The sequence below is a fragment of the Telmatherina bonti genome, assembly GCF_933228915.1.
Source record: "Telmatherina bonti genome assembly, chromosome: 8".
NCBI classification, from domain to species: Eukaryota; Metazoa; Chordata; class Actinopteri; order Atheriniformes; family Telmatherinidae; genus Telmatherina; species Telmatherina bonti.
In genome coordinates this window covers 26,122,139-26,145,292 of record NC_136626.1, presented here as the reverse complement: position 1 = coordinate 26,145,292, position 23,154 = coordinate 26,122,139, and the positions used below count along the sequence as shown (strand labels likewise).

Genomic DNA, 23,154 nt, shown 5'->3' with positions numbered 1-23,154 from the left:
CTCCCACCTCTTGGTAGGCAAGCATGGACATTTGCCCCAACTTAAACTTTTGCTCTGTGCTAAGGATGCCACTCGGTCTGAGCCTGCATTTAAGAATTGTTGGGAGTATTTTGCAAGCATCACCAGCTGACATCGTGCCATTCTGTTGGCCAAACTTAAAAATTTTGTACTACTTTTAGGCAAACATATGCTGCAAATGTAAAGCATCTAGATTTGGCTGCATGTACCGGGACATGGTTGTGTGCCATGTAAGACCCTTTATCCCTTTCACATATAGCATGTTTATCAGATCACGTTGGCTTTAGCTTATGTGTGAGGGAGGAGGTTGGATAGTGTGAGCATCTTTGCTGAGTCGCCAAAGAAAAAGTGACCCATTGACACACTTCGGCTCAGAGGAGCAGGCGAGCTCCGAGAAGCAGAGTCCAGCTGTCCTGTGGGTTAAATCATCACTGAGCAATGCCCCACTGTGGTCTTGCTTGTGGCAGAGAGTCGCTTGCTTGGTGGAGCTCAGTACTATCACAGAGTGGATCCAACTGGAGTCACCAAGTCTAAAAGCGTATGTACTGATCTCATTGTACAGTGAAATACATGCAAAAGGAGGATGCAAAAACGTGTTCATCACCGGCTCAGTACAATGTCCTTATCCTTTCCTTGCTGATGTTCTAGTTGTTCCTCCTTGCTTACATTTTCCTTTACTATACACTGTATACTTGTTGCATGTCTTTACATATGTGAAACTTTTCTGCTATGAATATGTATGGAGCCCTGAAAAACAAGTGTTGTGGCAGCCAACCCGCATGAAGAGCTCTCAAAATGAAGCAGATTCATATTTTGACACTTGTTAGTTGTACTTTGTTGGATTTGATTATTGAAGCCTGAACAAACAAGACATATAAGCAGTTTAACAGTTTATTTGTTGAACAAACACCGTAGCATATGGAGGGATCATGCACAGCCAAAGGTTTGGTCACATTCTATCATGGGAAGACATCCAATTCAACCATTATCTATCTGTTGCAAGTCAGCCTATATGGCTGTGTTTATCACGCTGGCACGAACAACACACCCAAGCTTATTGCACAAGTGTTCAGCAGGGTTAAAATCAAGACTGCAGGCATGTCATTCCATCATCTCCTCTTGGAAGATAGTTTACAACACTGTGAAGATAATGGGAGTGCCACTGGTTGCAGAATCTCATCTCTATATCTCTCTGCCTTCAGATAACGCACAATGATGACATGCGTTGCTTTTTCCAGTGAATGCTATAGCCCTATCAGTGCAACAATCTGCTTAGCCTTCTCTGTATCTTCTCCACATCTTTGACCCTATGACCCCAAACTGACCGCTGTTAACACCTGGGGTGCCAGAAGCTCAAAACAAAAGTTAATAGCATATTTAACTGTTTGGCATTGGTAACCTGCATACTCAACACTCCTCCTCATACCACAAATGCCACATTTCTTAAAAGTTTGGCTCTGTTTAAAATAAACATGAACAGGCTGTTCAACAGTATAGGAGGTATTGCTAAGAGGCCTTGTCAGGACAGAGAAATATTCATCCAAACACAGATTTTCCTCAACCGTCCGGTCAGAGCAGAGCAATGAAAAAGAAAAGTGAGAATTTGAAAGGAGAGGGAGAATTCCCACAATCTTTCCCCTGTCTTCTATTGGTTCATTTTGATCATGTATTTATTTATTTCACAGCCCTAACTACAGTGTATTTATAGTTGTGTTTGGCTCTAATAGTCCGCCTACTAGCTGTAACCCAAGTAATAGCTGCTTACACGTCCACAGGGCCTAGCATTATCCCTGCACACAACAGCAGCTCTGGGTCTGCCCGGTCTATTTTTATCCTACTTCTATTCACAATTTGATGTTTCAATACACACATATCAAAGCCCTTCAACAGATGTTACCCACACACTGGGGACCCTTTGAAATTTCAGATCGATCAAGGCTGCTCACAGCCTTCCCCAACACACCTCCTCCAGTGGTTCTCAGAAGGGAGTTTGTGTTTTTTTAGTCTAATATTCACTTCAGTCCCACATTAATAGCCCAAAGTGAAGAGAGACTTCAGTGTTCCCCCACTGGATCCTCTCTCTAGCTGGATTTATTTGCTTTTTAACCCCCCTCCCCTTTTTTTCCCCAACCCTATAGCTGTAGCTCTGTCTGGGTTTAGCTCCTCTGCTTCACTGTGCCACTGTTCTCTGACGGGTTAAATGCACCCATGTGTGACAGTGTGTTAATGGGTGCACAGCGGGCGCTCGGCACAGCATTCTCATTTATATGACTCGTTTGATAGAGGCAGATTATGCTTTATGAGGTCATTTTTGTGTCTTTCCGACAACGCCCCTCAGACTGCTGGAAGATCTTCCAGCTGTGTGGCTGCTGGTTTAGAAGTGTTAGTGTGAAACATAATTGAGCGGTTTCAGAGTTGTAGCTGTGAGAGGCGTCCCAGGCTGCCTGGGACAGCTGATAAGTTCCTGTCCAGACTAGGCCTCTACTCATGCTCATGCCAGAGGTGATACCAAGCACAGCTTTTCTCTCTCTCTTTCTCTCTCTAACACAGAGAGAGAGTCTTGATTCTTACTCCCTTGGTACGACTCTGTCTCGCCTGCACGCCCTTTAAGAAATTCATGGAGGCTCTGCTAAGGCTCCAGAGATTCCCACCTCTTCACCTGGAGATCTAGGAAAGATGTCTAAATGAAAACCCTCCTCCCTCACTAAGCACCCAGACCCCTCACCTCGGCCTTTCTCTGAAGAAGTTCACAACGAATTCAAGCTTCGTTTGCCTGCATGGATTGACGTGTCCCTGGCTCTCTGCACACCTGGCGCTTTGTGCCTCGTCCGTGTCCAGGGAGGTGCAGGCCGGTTGGCCACAGTCTAAACACAGGAGTAAACACGACCTCCTGTCAACTTCAAACGCTCTGAAGGATGGAGGAGGTGCGGGCGGCTCTCTTTTGAAGATATGCACTCGTCTTTCTCCCAGGCTTCACTCTGTCCCACTCATTGTCCATCATTTCCTTGACCCTTATTTGCTTTTGTCTCAAGCTAACCTTCAAAAGCCCTCCGCTTCTCCTCCTCTCACTTATCTCCCAGTGTGGCAGATTTAATTGTGTTTCTGTGTAATCGTCGTCTGATCCTGTGTGTGTGTGTGCATGTGCGTTTCTGTGCAACGCTGCAGTCAGATGGGCTCTGTCAATCGCACCAAAAAGGTATGTGTGACTGACACGGACCACCTATGATGTAATGTGTCTGTGTGTGTGTGTTTGTGTGTGTGTGAGAGAGAGAGAGAGAGAGACAGACTGAGTGACAGCCATGTTCACGGCTTTCTGTCTGTCGTCTGGCTGGAAAGGCTTTTACTGTCAGTATTTCTAAATAAAAATGAAAAATTTTTGCCTCTTGTTTTTACCCTCACAAGGAGCTTGAAGGTGTTGTATCATTTTATTTTTATTTACGATTAATTAATTTACAGTAAAATTGCATGTAAATGATATTTTCTGTTTTTTAGACTTTAAGGAAAAATAATTGAATCCACATTTTTGCACATTTCACTGCACCTTTTTAAGCTACTGTGTCTTTTCATGTGTTTAAAAGAGGTTGTTTACTGAAGTCAACATAACAAATCATGTCATTTCTGAGCAGCTTGTAGCTCTGGTGACGGAGAAGTTGTTGCTGGTGCAGTCGCCAGCGTCTCCAGTCTATATTTTGCTATATCCTTGGCCAAGACACTGAACATCACATTGCCCATTTTGTGCTCCTCAAAATTGCTACTGAGACAAATCACCTGCTTCATGAATCTAATTGCCTTTTTTCTTCTTCTTCTTCTTTTTTAAAAAATATGTATATTTAATATGATTAATTTACGCTCTTACACTCCTGCTGCTCCGGCTCACTGCTTATATTAGCAGTGGTCACATTTAAATCTGAAAGAAACTCAAGGCTGAAATAATAATTTCCAACATCCTCTAAAGATACTCATTTCCATCTTTTCCGAGCCCGTTAGTGGTTCTTAACATCAGTTAATATCCTGCTTCAAGGCCAAACAGGGATTGGCTTGGATATTATGTAATGCATATTATATTCTTAAGAAGTTACAGTCAAACACCGCCCTTGTAAGTGTGCAACACTAGATGTGAAGGTTTGGGACTTCTGTATGAGGGGAAAAGCAGATGCAATAAGCTGTTGCACTTGCTACTATTGATCCCAGTCATAACAGAAAACACTGCACACCACTTTCTTGGTTATAATTAGAATATAATCCTGGCTATGTGCTGCTTTCTGTTTACCAGAAATCTGATGCTTATCTTATTCAGATTCCCAAGCACCAAGATCACCTGCTGAACTATTGGGAAGTAAGACACAGCTGTACACAGGGAAATCTTCCCTTGAAACGACACATCCGGAACACAATCAAAGCCCGAGTGAGACCGCGTCACTGGGACTGAATGTAAAAGGTCTCCTTTCTGTCTCTGCCCAGGTGCGATGTGGAGAGGCTTCAGAGAGTGAGGCCATGGGCTGCACCTCGGCCAAGCAGGTGTCGGCCGTGCCCAACGACGAGGAGGGACGCGGCAAGGCCTACAGCAATGGAGACCTATTAACTGGTCAGTTCGCAGACGCTCGCAGCTCCATTTCACTCTGCTGACTGCAGAGCCGTGGCCTCATCTGCCCCCACAGTGTGTTCGTCTCAATATAGCTCTGATTCCTCCGGCAGAGTGTTAAGTTCTCCATTTCTGAAAATAACGGTCTCCAACAGCAGTTTTATTGGACTCATCCGATGCTGACGCTTCATGCCGGAGAGAGGAAGTGACCTGTGGGTGATGAGGATGTTGTTTGGGATGAATATCTTAGTTTTATATGGGATGAGAAGAAACTGAGAATTGTGAGGATGAGTGTGAGTGGGATGGTGGGGAGGAAAAAGGAGAGTGCTGATAAATGATAAACAGGAATACTTTTACTTTGATGTGATTAAAGGTTGTTTAAACCCTGAAAACCTGATTTTGTTAAGATTTTTGTTAGTTTTAATTTTTAAATTTTTTTGCAAAATTGCCCTTGTTCTGTATAAATTTTGAGATAAGATGAAATTACATCAATAGTCCAAGGAGAGAATGGGGGGGCTCTTATAACGGATTAAAAATGTCATTGTGATTGGGTAAAACAATAGAAAGAAAAGCCACTAAAACTACTAAAATTAGGGAGAAAACTAAGACCTCACTGTTAGAAACGAAGCAGGTAAACGGTCTCTAAATGGTTCTTATGGACTCTCCTTTAAGCCACAAGGCCAAAAGTTTGGAAGCGACCTCATTAGTTATTGGTCTGACTCTTTTTAAAGGGGGGGGGTTATGTGGGAAGGGAGAAAGTAAAAGTTTCATACTGGATTTCAGATCGCAGCAGCTCAGGATGTGCTGGGCTGTGGTTTTGTCTCATAAATGGTTTTTGGTGAGTCGTGCTGGGCAGTGTGACTAAACTCACATATCATGCTATGTTTAAACATGATGCTGCTTTTACTGTATTTGAGTGAACCACCTTTTAAATCATCACTAATTGTACATTTTACATTAACTCCCCGACATTTTAACGTCCACAGTGTTGTGATTTCAGCGCTGAGCCGCCTTTCTCCAAAGTTAGCAGAAACCATGTGTATGGATTGTGACGCCGTCGGTCATCTCGATCCACCGCATGCTCTTCTTCTCCTAAACGGCTCGTCCTCCAACTTTTTTCAGCTTTTTCCCGAAGTTGTTAAATTCGCTCCCATAAACCTTTGGTAATCCTAAACATGTTTGCAGTTAGTGTTGGATGTCATTTTTATTTTTTCATCATCTGGCCTTTAAAAACCAAAATATCTCCTTTTCCTTTATGTCATAATGTTCAAGTTGAACGTCTAGCAAAGCTTCACATCCAGAACCTTCTTCGTTCATTTTCACTGCTCGATTTATGCAATCATCAGATCATCTGCTGCATGCATATTTGATGATGCTGCAGCGCAAAAGAACAATTTCCAAACAATTTGCAATATATTCCAAAATTGTTTAGGTTGTTTTAAACTATAGCAGTATAGGACAAATTCTTACATCAAAAATAAAAGCTGGTCATGAACCAATATACTGTCCAATGAGTGAAGGGGCTGTTCAGCGTGTGTGTGTGTGTGTGTGTATATATATATATATATATATATATATATATATATATATATATATATATTTATATGTATATATACACATATATATATATATATACACATATATATATATATATATATATAAGATATGTATCTTTACTGCAGAGCTAAGCTGTTGTAACGCACACAGAATGGGATTTGACATTGTAAGCAAGGCCTTCAGAGTTGCTGTTGAGACGACATCTGGTTGCACATGTTGGCTCCAGAACTTGTTATATTGTTTAGCATTAATGATGCCTTCACAGATGTGCAAGTTACCCATGCCATGTGGTGTAATGCATCCCTACATCATCATCTGTGCTGAGAAGTTAGACACTTCTTTTTAACCTAGAGGATGCATCTTCCAATATTACTAAAAGGAATTTCCCAATTTGATTCATAAGACATCATAACATTTTTCCAATGATGCAGATCTTAAGTCTGATGCAGCATCAGTGTCTCATCAGGTGGTTTTTTTTTCCCACTTTGCATTGGAAGGTTTTGGCCTGAACTTTTGGACACAGAAACAAACTGTTTATTCGCAGAGATTTTTAGAAGTGTTCTTGCGCCCATGAGTGATTTTTACTCCAGAACTGCGAGTGCTTTGAACACATTTCTGCCTAAGGCCCAGTCGATCACTGCTGATCTGTATTGGTTTTCAGCTTCATTTCATGTTGCATTTATTTGCCCTCGACCTGCAATTTTAATGACTTGAAGTGCTATAAACTATGAAGTCACAACTTTCTGTTGCAAGAAGCGTGTTTGTTAAATTGTCGAGTCATTTGCCCACCCAGTTTTGCCTCTGATTGTTGAATCCCTTCAGGTCTGAAAGAGCCAGCCTCTCTGGGATGCTGCTTTTGCATCAAAATGTGTTACTTTTTTCTCCTTCTTCTTATTTTGCCCGTAACGACATTAGCTGTAAGATGCCCGTTGTCTGGCATCAGTCAGAATGAACGTGCAATTTTTAAGAAATATCTGTTGTCTCCTGCTACTGTGTACTTGTTTTCGAGCAAATTTAGGTTTTAACTGTGCAGAAATTGGTGTGTGTATTTGTCTTTGTATTTATATAAATGTGCTGCCCCATAAATGAGGTTTTCTACTGTTAACGAGTGACTTGAGACAAAGTTGTCAGCCAAACGGTGCTTCATTTCATAGATTTAATTAATGGGAAAAATTCAGCAACAGATTCATTAGCGATGAACTTAATCGTTGTTGCGGCTCGAGCTTTAATTGCATGTAGCAGGCTGTTGTGTAATGTGGGATGGGAATGAGAGCCAGAGAACGGGAGATGATGGGTGCAGAGGGATTAACAACGATTAAGAATTAGGAGCAACACTCTGGTGTAACAGCACACGGGCGGATAGATGTGGCAGATGAACGTCCACAGTCCTTGACTTCCACCCCCCTTCCTCGTTTTACTCACAGTTTTTCCGCTCATCTCTTTTTTTCCCTCATACACTCTTCTCGTCTTCCTCCAACCTGCCTGTTGTGTCTTATAAACTGAATGCTGAACATGGCGGGGGATGACAGGGAGAGATGGTGGGAGGAGTGGAGTGTTTTCCTTGAGAGTGGAAGAGTGACGTGCATTTATGCTGCTGCTCATCTTTTTTTCCTTTTCTTCCTCTCATCTCCACTTCTCCGTCTCATTCGGACGGACTCTTCTCTTCCCCTGCTCAAGGCCTCATTCTTCCCTTCCTCTTTCTCTCTGTCACTCTATTTTGGGTCTCTACGCCCACCCTCCTCCCTCCTCCCACTCTTCCTGCCTTCATCTCCCAGCGTTTCTTCTCTTGAGCTCTTTTCCTCTCATCTCTTGCACAACATTAGGTCAAAACCTTCTGTCCTTTCACATCCCTTCCTCCCGCTTCCTCCCAGCCTGTCCCATTCTCATGCTGCTCTGTTGATTAAAGTGCAATCCAGAGCGGCTGTGGCTGGGTTAGACTACTGTTTGAGCTTGTCTGAGAGTGTTTGCGTGGAGGTGGAAGATGGAAGTGACCTGGATTATGTGGATTAGAGTCATCCCAAGACGAAACCCCTGTAATGTGCCTTTTCATTAAGCCCATTTCTTTCTTTCTTCTTCTTCTTCTTCTTCTTCCATCTTTGCCTTGCTCCTCTTCATTTCTCGCTGTAACTGTACATGGCAAGAATTATCGTCACTTACTGAGTTGTCTTTTGTCACTCAGCACGCTGCCCTTTCCAGCTCCAGTTCAGCGTGCTCACTGCATCCGGTTTACTTCTCATGACTGATGTGGAAAAGATTGTTTGCCTCTGGTCAGTCAGCCTGCCTCGCTTACACACATGAATTCTTGCCTACTGGGCTCTGTGTGTGTGTGTGTGTGTGTGTGTGTGTGTGTGTGTGTGTGTGTGTGTATGTGTAAGAGAGAGAGAGAGAGTGTTGTATATCAGTGTATTTAGTTACCCTGCAAGACCCCTTCTTTCTCAATCTGATCCGCCTTCAACAGATTTCAGTGTGTGTGCTTCGTACACACCACTGTATATGTGTGCCCCAGATATTTGGGCAGCCCGATCTGCCAGACTCCAGCTACTAACCTTAACACCCCTCCACCCCCCCTCGGTTGCTCTAACAATAACCGGAAAAGGCTGAGCTCCATTACACAAACACTGAGGGACGATGAGGGAAAATAGCAACACTCAGCCTCCACAACATCACGCTGCTGATGTCTGTAATAATCCCAGTGACAGGAGATGGGAGTAGCAATAGCATATGAAGTGCTGCATGTGTTTCATGATTTCATCGTGGGGCTCGCCAGCATTCATCCAGAGCACGGTGGTGTACAGATTTCGCTGTTATTTTAAGGGTGTGAGTTGTGTCAGAGTGGTGAAGGACTAGTCTGTTCTTCTAATACTAATTCTAATACCGTGTTTCTAACGCTCCCTGTCAGAATGAGTGCAAAGTTATGTCAGGAAGAAGGTATTTGGTTTGATTTCTCTACCATTTACAAGCCCAACATGTCTGCTAGAGAAAGTTATTCTCCCACAGAGTTATTCTTCCTGCTTTTTCCATCATGCTGATGTCTAAATCAGATGAGAAACTCAACCTTAATGAGTGTTTTACGCCACCTGCCATCAGACAGCTCTCCCTAGGAGAATGCTAAAACATAAATGGAATTTCGAAATGGGAACGAATAGTTTCTGTGTCCAATGAAAACGATTCCTGGTTGGGGCAGTACTTAGAAATAAAGACGCATGCTGGTGACCTGAAGGTCAGTGGCTCAATACCTGCTCTGGCAGGATAAATATGGCACCATAAACTGAGTGCAGCACTTGTATATTCCACGTTATCACTGCTGCGATGCCCTTTGACAAGGTGGCTCGGCTCAGAGATTAACAGAGGTTAACTGTGGCTGTGATGGGAAGCTGTCAGGTGTGACTGTGGAGCTTAGCTTGTTTAAAAAAGATTAAATGGACATGTTTGGTCTACATCTAAAGAAGGAGTAAAAGTGATGGGACTAAAAGGATGATGTCCACACTCATATGGACTGATACATTTGTTCACATCTTTCCCCTCTACTTGTTAAAGACAGATGTTTCAAACTTCATTGCTTTATTTGTAAAGTATCAGATTTGAACTGGGCAGAAAATTGATGCATCTCTGAACTTTTTATTTTATATATAATTTGTATTTTATTGTCATTTTCACAATGTCAACTTTCCATCAAGTACATTTGCAAGATTAACCATTTGCATTTTCTAAGAACAAAAAATGAACAACCATTCAACAACAAATAAATGAATAAAAGAAAACTCTTAAACAAATAATATCAAATAAATACATATACAAAATAAGATAAGTTTAGCATCAAACCAGGATGGGATGTGTTTATCTCCCTCCTTAATGTCTAATGGGTTCCCATCTCTTCACATAGCAAAATCTACAATGTAGTTCAGTTGTCTCAAACAAAATCAGGTCTCTGCCGTCCAATATACATTAACTAACCGCTCCAGATGTAGTGAAGTCATCGAGCTCTAGTTTCATTGACGCAGTTATTTGCATTTCTGAGCTCTTATGTGTTGTTTTTTTTTTTTTTTTTTTTTTACACAAAGATCAAATAAAACTTTATTTGTATAGCACTTTTCATACCAAAGCATATCAAAGTGCTTAACGACATAAAATTAAAAACAGTTTCATCATAAAACACACACACACATCCCAACCCTTCCCCTGACCATTAATGCCAAAAAACCCCCCCCAAAAAACCAATAACTTCAGGATTCTGTCATCTGCATCTGGTTTGACACTGTTTGTTGCTGTTTGTTTCGTATGAACGTGTTACTGCGGCATAATGAAGATATGTTCTTAGCAACCACTTACTAGAAAATGGCACTGGCTACACAAGTGAGTCAGACCGTTACAGAGATGGCAGCTTTCATGAGTGGTTCCCAGTGTGATGATGTACCTGCAGAAGCGGCCTGAGGAGGGCAAGCGGGTGAAGTGGCAACAGAGCTGAGAGGATGCAGGTCTGACGGCTGGCTGGTGCCGTCTCATCCTAGAACCTCTCATGATCACATCTAGTTCTGTGCTCTGGAACACAAGAATTGATCCCTCTATCTGGGTGTTTCTCAGTCCTGGTCCTCGGGGACCACTGACCTGCATGTTTTAGTTCTTTCCAACTGCAGCATATGTGATTCACATTCACTGGACTGCTTGTCAAATTCTTTGCAAGTCTGCTATTGACACATTTATTTGAATAAAGTGTGTTGTAGTATGAAAACACGCAGGGTAGGGGTGCCAGAGGAACAGGACTGAGAAATGCGGCTCTGTATTCATTGTGTGTTTCAGCATAAATATTAAATTGAGTTTTGATTGTCTAGTTGACATATTATCTCCTGGCCTTATTAGCACGTTATATTTATCGGTCCAAGTTCAGCTTCTTGATTGTACCTCCCTCAAGACTGAGAACAAGAGGAAACTGTTCAACTGCTCAAGGTCCCAGATGTGAAACAGCCTCCCTATGAGAGTCGGATCAGAAAACTGTTACGGGTCTAACTATAATTTGTGAGCATTTTTATTCTGTTAGTAAGTACTCTTTTACAGTTTGTAGTTTTTCTTTGTGGTTTTTACTTTTCTTTGTGCAAAGCATTTTCTACCTTGACATATAAATGTGGAAATGAAAACTAGAAAAGCACTCGGACAGCACAAACCGCCGCTAAGAGCCAGTGACCCAATGTCACAATGTTAAAGAATCCTTTAAATAACTCAAAAAGTTATGGACACATTTTCATGAGATTTTCAGGAGCTGGAGAACTGATTTAATTTTGGTGCTGATCCAGATCACCGTTTGGATCCAGGAAATTTTTAAAGGATTCTTTAACATTGTGAGGTAGGGCCATTGGCCATTGGTGGAGGATTTCGCTCTCCGAGTGCTTTTCTAGAATTAGGTTAGGTTTTAGGATGGCACTCCAAACGGTGATCTGGATCAGCACCTAAATTTAAATCAGTTCTCCCTTTTCACATTTCCAACACCTCCTGAAAATTTCATGAAATTCTGTCCATAACTTTTTGAGTTATCTTGAACACAAACAGATAAACGGCAGGTAAAACACAACCTCCTTAGCAGATGTAATAAATTCCCTTTTTTACTCTAGAATCTTACTTGATAACAGTGCCGGCGTTCGTCATTAAATAGAAGAAGGATGGTTAGCCTGTGTTGCACAAATTTATGCCATCTAAAGGAGTCTTGGTGACACAGACATACACTAACACTATAAAGTGTGATTAATGGAAGCAACAGCTTTGTAACATCTCTGATATTTTGTGTTATAACCCCCCCCCCCCCCCCCCCCCATGTAAACAGTTTACATATAGCAGCTACTTTATGGTAGATTTGGGGGGGCATCATTAGCAGTCAGACACTATACGGACTCCCGAACCTTTTCCGACACATCCCGTCTCTGAAGGTGAAGAAGAGTTCATGCGCTGCCGTCCCCCACCCCACACTTGTTCATTAATGCGACTGAAGAAGCCACTGGTAAGACATCAGAGTTAGAACAACAAAAACCAGCATGATGGTTATTTTTCCATCATAAATCCTCTTAATTCAACAGAGTTTCATTCACATTTTTCCCCTGCTCGCCTTTGTCCTGATCCTATTCCCATGGCAGTAGCTCTGTGTTTTCCTGCAGCCCCCCCCCCCCCCCCCCCACACACACACACACACACACACACACACATCCCACACACCCCTCTCAGTTTGAGACCCGCTTCACAAAGCTAATGATGACTGCTGCTGTGGCCAATTGATTTTACAGGCAAATGCATAACGCGCCATTTCATCTCATGCAGCCTCACGAAGGATCATCAACATGGTGATGTTAATGTGTTAAAACTAACACACCATCACCACCACAAAAGTCATTATTATCTATTTCATATATTAAACACAGTGGAAAATTTCTGTCATGTATCCTGCTTGGTGCGTATGGTTGTGTGTGTTTCTGTTTGTCGAGAGGTGGTGTTCAGGTGTAAATGTCATGGCTAGGCTGGCGAGGGCCCGCAGCCAGACCAACCGGGAGGTGGGGGCACGCAGCAGGAAGGACGGAGTGACATAGCCACAGGACAGGCAGGCCAACAAGGGTAGCAAGCGCATACTTTCATGCATATGAAACGCACACGCAACCAAATAAGGATGTTTAAATGACTCATACAGACGCTGCAGTTTGGATGTAACGACAAACATTCTGATTCACGGCTTTATCTGAAATAGACACATATGTTGGCGCGCTGGCGGCGGCTTGTCAGAGCCTTAAGGTCAGCGCGGAGCTTCGCTCTCTAATCAGAGACGGAAAAAGATGTCCACATCACAAAATCGCAGCTTCTCAAAATAGTTCTTCCCTTTCATTTTTTTTTTTTCCCTCGCTGACGGTTTCCCCCTCCCTCCCACCCGAAGCAAGCCCGGCAACGGCGTGACGAAACACCCATGTCATTCCTTCTGACAATGACTGCCACGCACACACCAATGCTACTCACCAGTTTCTGCTTCTGTCTAACTGGAGCCATGTCTGTGATGTGATGAGTCCTGATTGGTGTAAGCTGGGTCACTTTGATCTATCTGTAATTGTCACATTAAGCTCAGTCACCATCCTGTGACAGGAACTCAGATGGTTTTTAGATTATATAATGATATTTTTAACGCAATTCCTGCAGGAAAATACCCTTTCAGATTACTTTATTGAGCCAGCAGCAGCTAATTTTCCTCCCATCTGTATCCACCTTAAATATCCAAACTAAATAGCTTCACTTTCACGTCGACTGTCCCTGGGCCGTGCAGCAGTTCAGAGGAAATGGCTCTTAATTCTGTTTCCTGCAGCTGTACTGTGTATGCTGGGTCCTCTCTGAGCACATCTAAGCTTGGCGAGCCTGCGTTGTGTTACTAAACTGTTTGTGTGTGTGGCGGCATGTTCAGACAGGAGCAGCTTTGCTCCGACTTGTTTACATTCCTGCGATAAACAGCAGAAAAGCAGTCGGCTTTTTGTCTCCCGTCTCCGTCCCTCAAACCTGCGGCTGCTTCGCTGCGCGCATCTTCTACAAACTATTTCAACCAAACGGCGTTTATCTGACACACGCGTGCTGCTTTTGACTCACACATCGTCGCACGTGTCCAGATAGAGAAACGCATGTGATCGCGCTCAGACGCACACTTGCAGACACACACACACACACACACACACAGGTGAGCCAGGTGTGGGCAGACTGTGAGCAGAAGGGATGGGTGAGCCTCATCAGCTGGGTACAAAGGGGCACAGACAGACACACAGACATAAACACACTGCTGATAGACAGAGGGCAAAATACAAGGTGTGTCAGATAGAAGCCAGCGTTCAGAGTTTTCCTGTGTGCGCTCATCACCACGTTGGCAGCTTTATCAGTCAAATCTCCAACCAACAGGCAGTCGGCAGAAATGCCTTCCTGCTTTTGTTCGGCTCCTGGTTTTGACTCACAGTTAAGTGAAAAAGAAAGTACACTATCATTCCAATCGAGGGTTTACTTTGCTCCTGACAAGGGCTTAAAGTCATGCAAGTACAAACTCACTACATATCGTATTAGACCAAGTCATTATTTGTTTAATCAAAACTTAATTGAAAGCAGAAGCAGTGTGGGGTAAAAACACTGCTTGACATGATGGCTTATAGAGGAACTTTGAGCAACAATAACTTTTATTTTTGTGGGGTTTTTTTCTAGCGTGGTCTTTTGTCAAGTCCAAAAACTGTTCCTGAAAACATTTCAGGAAGGTTTAAGTCTGGGTCATTCCAACATAATGGGTTTTTTTTTCTGATCACAAAATAAAGCTGCGCTGCCATCTTCCTTTTTATAGAAGAAACCCCCCCCCCAAGCATCTCTTGTGCTTTGTTCTTATTTTACATTGTACTCATTTTCTGGTTGACTTATTTTCAGAATAATATGAGGGGGGAAAAAAACATGCAAAAAATAAAATAAATCATTGTTTGAAGTGAAAGTTACATAATCTAATATGGCTGCCAACTTTTGATGTCACAATATAAAAATGACTTCCATCATAAACTCATTTCAACATTTTTCCCCTATACTGTACTCCTTTATCTCTAACCACTTCCACGCTACGACCTTTTGAACTCTTGATGTCAAAGTTTAAGATTTTGTCTCTCTGGTGTCGAAAGGGTAAACATGCTAACTGAGGCATGTGGAGTCCGAGATGGAGCCCTTGGGTGCTCTGAACTTGGTGAGCTTGCATGGAGTCCACTTCTTTGAAGGTCAGAGGTTGTCTTGAAAGTTTTTCATGTTTGAAGACTCATTATAAATAATTTGTTTGTAAATAACATAACTCTTCCCTTATTGGTGTTCGCCAACTTTTCCTTCTGTTTGTGTTAACGGTCAGTTTATTGTATTTGATTGGCAGCATCTGGGTGTCTCTTAGCGCCTGTGCTTCAGTCCACTTCAGCTCTCAACAATAGTTGTGTTCCAACAACACAACATTCAACAACAGCGTTTGCTCGTGGCTGAGACAAAGAGGAAGCTTATGCAAGGAAATGGTGATGGTGGATGTCAGCTGCTTGTTGATCATTTTCACATAGTTTGCTTAAAGTTTTTTGGTGATCTTTGAATTAATATATTCACTGGCTGGAGGTGTTTCTTCGACTTTAACAACACTTTCAGTTTCAAACTAGAACGGCTCATTCAGATGCTGAAAAAAAAGAAACACTGCTGTCTTTTCTCATATTATCAGGGCCACTAAACACTAAGTGGATTTTTTTATTTTTTTTAAGAAGATCCTTTAAACACTAGATTTTCTATGCTTTTAATATTATTTAGATTTTTGTGACATTTTAATGGATAATGTCAAACTTTGAGAGTGAAATAATGAAAATGGCATAAAACATTACAAACCAGAGGGCAAAAACAGCATAGAGATGTTGGTACCATGTGTCCAAAAATACATTTAAATGAAAATGTTAAATCCTGGCTGTAATATTTATTTTTAAATGAAAGATATGAATTCTAACTTTCAGCGTTGACTAAAAATTTTGTTTTTCCTGATCAAGGAGATGGATATATCGGTTCTTCTGTACCGAGGACCAGGAGGGTCTGTGAAATAGTAAATCAGCATTTTGATGATCGGTATTTCATTCTAAGATAAAAATGTAAATAGCTAAATATAGTTTCAGTTTCGACAAGCAATTAATAACAATCATCAAAGTGTTTTGTTGTTTTGTGTTTTTGCAACCGAATTTCTTTAATAGATAACCCTCTCCATTTAGCTTCTGCATGATACCTTTAGGCTCTGAAACCCAAGTTGAACCAATCACAGCGGCTGTTTGAATGTAACCAGCTCTCTCATTGGTTTGACAAAACACTTTGCAATTTTCTTTTTTGTATTAATTGTTGAATTGTTGAATTTGAAATTATATTTAACAATATATATATATATATATATTTTTTTTTTACAATTAACTGCTCATCAACAAAATGCTGGATTGCTATTTTAAAGACCCTCCTGATCCTCCACACTTCTGTGTTTTGACACTCCCACTGAACCGTTAAATGCTTTTAGATTCCAGTTATTCTTAGCCTAAATACATGGATACGAGTGCAACGAGTGTAATCTTAGATAAGGGAGATAATGTGAGGTTTATGCTCCTAATTTCTAGCTGTGGCGGGGAGTGAGGACGGACAGCGCTGGGTATGGTGGCTGTTACCACTCTCACCACCACAGAGCTTGTCTTAACTGTCTTAACTGTCTAAGCTGTCCATGTAGTCTGGAAGCTCTTCAGCTGGCCTTTAATCCCCTCCAACTCGCTGCATCTTATCACTGCACCATTTTTTCCCCACTCGTGTCTCTCCTGTCTCTCTCTGTCCATTTACACGCACCGTATGTGTTTGTTCTCGCTGCCTCTGTTACCGCTTCAGATGCTTTTCTGTAGCTAAAATGGAAAGACTCATGATGATTATACCTCAGCTGTCATGTCCACTTTCTGAAGCACTCTTGTCAGGTCTTAGTTATCAGATTACTTTGGCAAATTACAGCTAGAATCGATGAAATAGTCACCAATCATGTTGATACAAAGCTAAGACAGCCCAGTATAGCTGATATGACACCGCTGAACTATGTTGGCCTTTGATTTGATACAGATCAGGACGAATGAAAGGAATTTGCTCTGCGAGATGTCTCTGAAATGTCCATGTTTTTGTTAATTCTCCTCCTTTAATCAAGCTCTCTCTCTCTCTCTCTCTCTCTCGCTCTCTCCAAAACCTCTATTCTCAGATGAATACAAGATGAAGGGAGTGGAGGAGGTGAAGTACATGAGAGGGGAAGAAAATCGAGTGAATGCACGCAATCAGGAGAACCTGGTGAGAGACTTACGGCAACACACACTTTAACACACACACACACACACCAGCCAGTCTTCTGACAGTCCGTCATCAGCACACAGACTCGGACCTTTTTCCTGGCAGTCCATCAGCTCAAGCGAGCAGGCCTGTGTTTGCAGCCAAAGGCAACTCTGTCAGCTTCCACAGAAAAAGTCATTGTTTCGTGCGCATGCACAAACACACAAAAAGGTGCCTTCACACAGGTGGAGACAACAGATGGGCGTGTGTGGAATGTGTGGGCTGATCGCTTGGTTGGTTTAACTCCCCTCTGCTGAAACCTTTGTAGAGCATTTCTGTCACTATTAAAGTAAAGTTACTTAATACACAGCAGTGGAATTAATGACTTAGTTTAGGCACATTAACCCCGCAGTATAGATTTGCATCATGATTGGCTTATTTGAATGGGATGGATACTGTGATATTAAGTCAATCCCGGAGTCAGATTTGATTTCTTTTCTTCTCTTGCCCTTCCACAGATCAACTGTATGGCTTCCTGGCAAGAGTTTAAACAATGACCAGCATAATAAATCCTGATTATAAAACAGAAGCAGGATCACACTGCACAAATTACATTAACATAGCTGGAAAAAACCCCCAGCTTTATCAAAGTAATTGGCTCCAACCAGTGGAGATCCTCTGAAGCTCCCACCATGATGCTCGGATGAATGCTTCCTGCAGGAAAGATGCCGACTGATACATTTAATTACTAATCTCAAATGAAATTATTAAAACACAAGACTTTTTCCGTTTGGATTTACCAGAAACTCAGCTTTACTGATCTTGTTAGAAATGTGTTATTGTTCTGTCTTGATGGAGCAGAAATGGGGGAGATTTTAGGTTGTTGCAGTAGGAAATGACACGTCTCTGCACGCAGAAACGTGGCAGAAACCCTGCACAAGGTGACCAACCTTCTCCAGGAGCTGAAAAAACTGTTTTATCAGACCTCCAGACAATTATATCTGTGACCCATGTTCTCTGGCTTCCGTGCTGTGCCAGCTGGGTGAGGGTGTAATTGGATTATTCAGATTTAATGTGTCGTTTGCTTGGGTGTGGCTACTTTGCAGAAATGACTTGTTTGGTTTTTAACCTGCTTTATCGCTGATGATGAGAACTAATAGCATGTGCACATGTGTTTTCAGGAGAAGAGTAATGCACAGTACAGAGGCAAGCAGCAGAAAGAAGCAGCTGCGACTAACATCAAGTCGAAGTAAGTGGTCCGCAGCAGCCTTTAATGTGGTTGCAGATATGCAGATTTAAGTGGTGAAAATGTGTTTTGTTCGAACAAAAAGTAAAGAAATTTGCGTTTAGTTGATTGTTAGAACTTTTTTAAGGCCAACTGGTATTGTGTGTTACATAATCAGATAACCTGATTGGTCACCTTTACACTGGGTAGGACTGGTAAAGATTGTGCTTCTGTGGAATGAACAAGTCGCTGCTTATTGGGTAGTGCCCCTCCCAAAAAAGTCAAAGTCCTCTGCCATGTTCTCCAGTTGATTTTCACTGTTTTGAGTTGCTTGTTAGATTAGAAAATTGCACTTTCCCACAGTAACAGAGGGAGAAAAAAAACACATATTGTCCTTTTTTTATGCATTGTTCATGTAACCCTGATGGGGATCTCGGTACATGTAGCCACAACAGCTTGGTACCTCCTCTCCACGCTGATCTTCCTGGTTACATTTTGCCATGCGATGAAATCACATCCAGGAGTTGTTGAGAGTCAACCAGCATGGTTAGTGTGGCATGTGCAGTATGACCAAGCTGATTCCACATACATTCAATTGGGTTAAGGTCTGGACTCAGGTCAGGTTATTCCATCCTCTTCTAAATTCTGCAGGTACTTGTTGACCCTGGCTCAGTGGGGAGAGGTGTTGTTATCCTGCATGATGGCAGTAGGTCCCAGATTGTGGAGATAGGGGGATCACTACTGGCTCCAGAATCCCATTCAGATATATTGTCTATAAGTCAGGCACCAATCATACATACAGTATATAACAGCCACATACCTGGCAGCAGAGCAGAGGAAACACCAACAGGTGAATATTGCAGGGAATTTCGGCTACATTTTCTGCTGTCTCTACCCACATGTTTAGTTGTGTTGCTCAGTCCACAGAAACATGATCCTGACAAAAACATTGCTGTAAAGGTGGCTGGCCCGGATTTCCCACGATGTATAACACATCGGTTGTTATTAAAGGAGAGAAATAATCAACCAGACACAAGTGTGCTTACCTCTAGAGCTAGGTTTAATTATAATATTAATCCAACTCCGACTACAGCATCGCTCTACCATTCATGAACCATAAACCATGTTAGCAAGTTAGCAACAACTGATCACAAAAATTGTTAAAGGGCTTGATATCTTAATACAAATAAGGAAATGTCCTCTTTTCCTGCTGAGGTGATCATTACAGAAGTTTTAGATTTTCTAAAACTACGAGTTGGAGTTGTCGAAATAAAAAAAATTAAAAAAAGACTGAAATTAAATGTAATTTAACTGTGTTGTGTTGTGGCTTAACTAGACCTTTTAATACGCTGTTACAATATGATTCCTTTAAAGTAAATCTGATGATTTGATATTTTGTATCTGACCTTTATGACGCTCACTGCGTCTTATCCAGCATCCCAGGTTTTCATGCTGGAGGATGGAAATTATTTGGCCTTTTAATGAGCAACACAGACAATACTTCATAGAATATCACCTAAAATCTTCCTGTAGCCTCTCCAACCAACAGTTTCTCACACTGCAGGGAGGATCACTTGCGTGTGTGTCTGTGTGTGTGTGTGTGTGTGTGTGTGTGTGTGTGTGTGTGTGTTTTGTTTGTGGTGGGGAGGGGATGTAATGGAAAATTCTCATGATGTATTTGTTGCCTCCCTTCTCCTCCTCATCTCCTACCTCCAACTTCCTCTTTTACTCTCGCATACTTTTCCTTTTTTTTTTCTCCCTCCCTCGCTCTGTCCCTCTCAGTATTCACACGTCCGAGAGCCAGCAGGAATTTTTTAGGATGCTGGACGAGAAGATTGAGAAGGTAAGGGGGAGAGAGTATGTGCGGGGAGGGTGGGGAGGTGGGAGGGTAGGGAATGGGCCTCTGAACGTTTAGGGAACAGCTGAGTCTGAAAAATTTAAAGGGACAGGTTGCATGGTAACGACATCCATTAGTTCACATTGTCATTCTGCTTACCAGCACAACGCCAAACTCCAAATGCGAGAGGGGGAGGAACAGCTGATTGCTACAGTCGATGAGCACTTGCATCTCTTTGTCTGCCACTTAAATTACACTGAAAGCTCATGCTCACTCAGTCGCATCCACAGCAAAATGAGTAATGATCCACTTTTCATCCTTTTTTTTTTTTTTTTTTTTTTTTTAAAAAGTGTCTGCATTTTCAGCCGAGGTTGGAGAAAAAAGGCAGGTCCTTTTGTCTGACTGAGTGTAACAGTACAACTATACAAATGGTAAAAGTGGAAGATTAACTGGAAGCAGATGCATTTAAAGTATCTATGCTGGGGTTCTTGGTATCACGCAGTGTGTCATGCACGGAAAAAGCTGAAGTTTAAAAGGTCTGGAGGTCTGCAGATTGCACTTTGAAGAAGTTTTATTTTGCTCTTTTCAAGAAAAGAAAATGACTGGTGATTTTTATACACTGCAATGTTGATGTGGCTGAAGTCATCATTGTTGATGTGCTCATAGACCAGGTTTGTGGAAGCAAAGACTGAAGCGACTTGTGGGTTAAACCTGTGCTGAGTAGAGTGAAACTGTCGACTCGGACAGGCTGTTAGAGAAGCTTTGAAGAGGAAAGTAAAGCAGCCATCTACTCGTCTTCAGGGAGGAAACACAACAGCATAACTGCCCACCTGTCAGCACTTCAGCATGTCAGCCGGTATCTTCTGTTCCAGCACCTGCTGTTGCATAGTTTATTCACATGTGGCTGCTGTAACAGGTGCGGTGAAGGGGGGGGGCGAGTTGGCTGTAAGCAGACAATTCAGAGCCATTCAGTGCAGGTTAAAAGTGGTTATAAGTTCTTATTTATAGTATTTTACCTCCAACTTTGTCTTTGCAGGGGCGAGACTACTGTTCGGAGGAGGAGGAGGAGGAAGATGGGACATAGCACAAAGGCCCCCCGAAAGTCATCCCCACTGAGAGCCTCACTGTGTGTGTGTGTGTGTGTGTGTGTGTGTTTGTGAATGCGTGAATGTGCTTATGTGTGCCTAAGAGTGCAAATGAGACGGAGTTAAATCAGTGTTTTACCAACGAGACGTTGTTGTGAGAAGACCCTGTTGGGGAGTGTGAGATTTTGAAGCTGTTTGAGTTCTTTTGGCGAAGAAAATGTCCAAGAGTGAGGAATGCTTGAGAGACGGGGAGAGATTGGGATAAAGACTACTTGTCTTCAGAGACTACAACCCTCCTCTTAGCGCCTCAACCCCGTCTGGCCCCCGAGCAGACAGATGGAGGCGATGAAGAGATGACAGGATAGACGGATGAAAAGAGGAGGAGATGGAGGAGAGACGAGGAATGTGAGCATGTCACGTGCACAGTTAAGGACCTGCCACCATCGGCTCGAACTGAGTTATCCCTTCAGTGGGACAGTGGCAAGTCTCCATCTGCCCCCCTATCTGTCAGTCTCTTCCTCTGCGGGCTGATCCTAATATTTGACCCTCGCAGTTGGACAAAGGAACTGGCAAACATGGAGGCCCAGGAAGGATGAACACGAGGAAGCCATGGGAGGAAAAGACGCTGAAGGTAGAGGAATTGCGTACCTCTGGATCCACACTGAACTTTTTGGCTGCAGCTTTGGGCCACGCTAGACTGAGAGATTGCTTGAGAAAGGTGTGTGTTGGGGGCGGGGGGATTTTATTAAGAGACAATAGGAGTGAGCTGGTGGTTTAACTCTAAACTCCTCCTGCCTTCTTAAATCAAGGACCTTTTTTTTTAATGTTTCGTTCAGTGCTGCAGCCACACATTTGATCATATTTCCCTGCTGGTTTTTTTTTCCCCCATTTTGTTTTTTTGCTGATTTTAATTTTAATGTATTATCATCATCAATCTCATCATCATCATCATCAGCACAACAGCAGGCAGACGGAAACTTAAATTCAGCGAATCTGTGTCTCAACCCAAACCATCGCTCCTCGTTACGATCCATGCTCATATACGCATATACATAGTCTGTTTTTTTTGTTTTTTTTGTCACATAAAGCAACATGCTGTCACTGCAACACACATCTGTATTTATGTACAAGATGCCCACACACATACACACACACATTATATGCATCATGTGCAACAACAATAAAAAAAAAATAAAAAAAAAATTCCACAAAGCTCTACATTTCTGCTTTGGCTCAGTATTCACACACATTAATACACTCTGAAGCAGCAAACTGGGCTGAGCTTGAGGGGAGGGTGCTTGGTTGCCGTGGAGACACAGACCTGGTCACATTTTTTGTTGTCATCTACTGGATACGTCCTGTTGTATTATTTTGAATACTTTTTTTTCTATTAAAAATGGAAAAAAAACCCACAAAGTCTTGATGTGTGTTTGCATCTTTAAATGTGTGTGTGTGTGTGTGTGTGTGTGTGTGTGTGTGTGAGTGGGTGTTTTGATGCAAGCTGAGTAATGGAGTGCTGTCCTGCTTACAGGATGCTGAAGAGTGTGAAGTCGGTCTGTTTTTCTGTGGTCATGCTGCCTGAAGCTGTGCAGTCAGAGTTGATCCAGTCAGACCAGTAAAGGTTTGCTCTGCCCCCTGCTGGCACCGGCTCAGTACTGCATTCTAGTAGCTTCACCGGTTTCTATAAATAGATAATAAGAAGGGGGTTTGGATAGGTGATGGTATGAAAATTTAAGGGTCACATTTGAGAGAAAAAAAAGTTTGTCCTTAATTTGATCATCACCAGGTTGCTTTTTCCAGATAGTGGGATTTCAAAATCATCCCCATTTTTCCTCTAAAGAAACATTGCAAGTTTTTAGTTGGTTGAATGTTTAATTGGTGAGTGTTTGCTCAGATATTCCTACTGTCAAGGGGACCAAAAGAGAAATCATTTCAGGTGTAAAGTGTAAACTAAGGTGGTGTAAATTCCAAATACTAATAAAAACAATAATTTATTGCTCTTCATGAGAAGTTTCTTACAAGTGTGCAACAG

General features: G+C 42.2%; 1 protein-coding gene across 1 annotated transcript in view; it reads left to right on the top strand.

The window, feature by feature from the left end:
* The window catches only part of LOC306758985 (uncharacterized protein C1orf21 homolog), a 31,333-nt gene extending 8,814 nt beyond the window's left edge, over nt 1–22,519 (top strand). Inside the window, exons 2-6 of the mRNA XM_079244454.1 lie at nt 4,480–4,603; nt 16,911–16,996; nt 18,157–18,224; nt 19,983–20,043; nt 21,074–22,519. Of these exons, the coding sequence (XP_079100580.1) occupies nt 4,513–4,603; nt 16,911–16,996; nt 18,157–18,224; nt 19,983–20,043; nt 21,074–21,121 (354 nt within the window). The 5' untranslated portion in view covers nt 4,480–4,512 and the 3' untranslated portion in view covers nt 21,122–22,519. The remainder of the gene's footprint in view (nt 1–4,479; nt 4,604–16,910; nt 16,997–18,156; nt 18,225–19,982; nt 20,044–21,073) is intronic.
* The last annotated feature ends 635 nt before the right edge of the window (nt 22,520–23,154 follow it).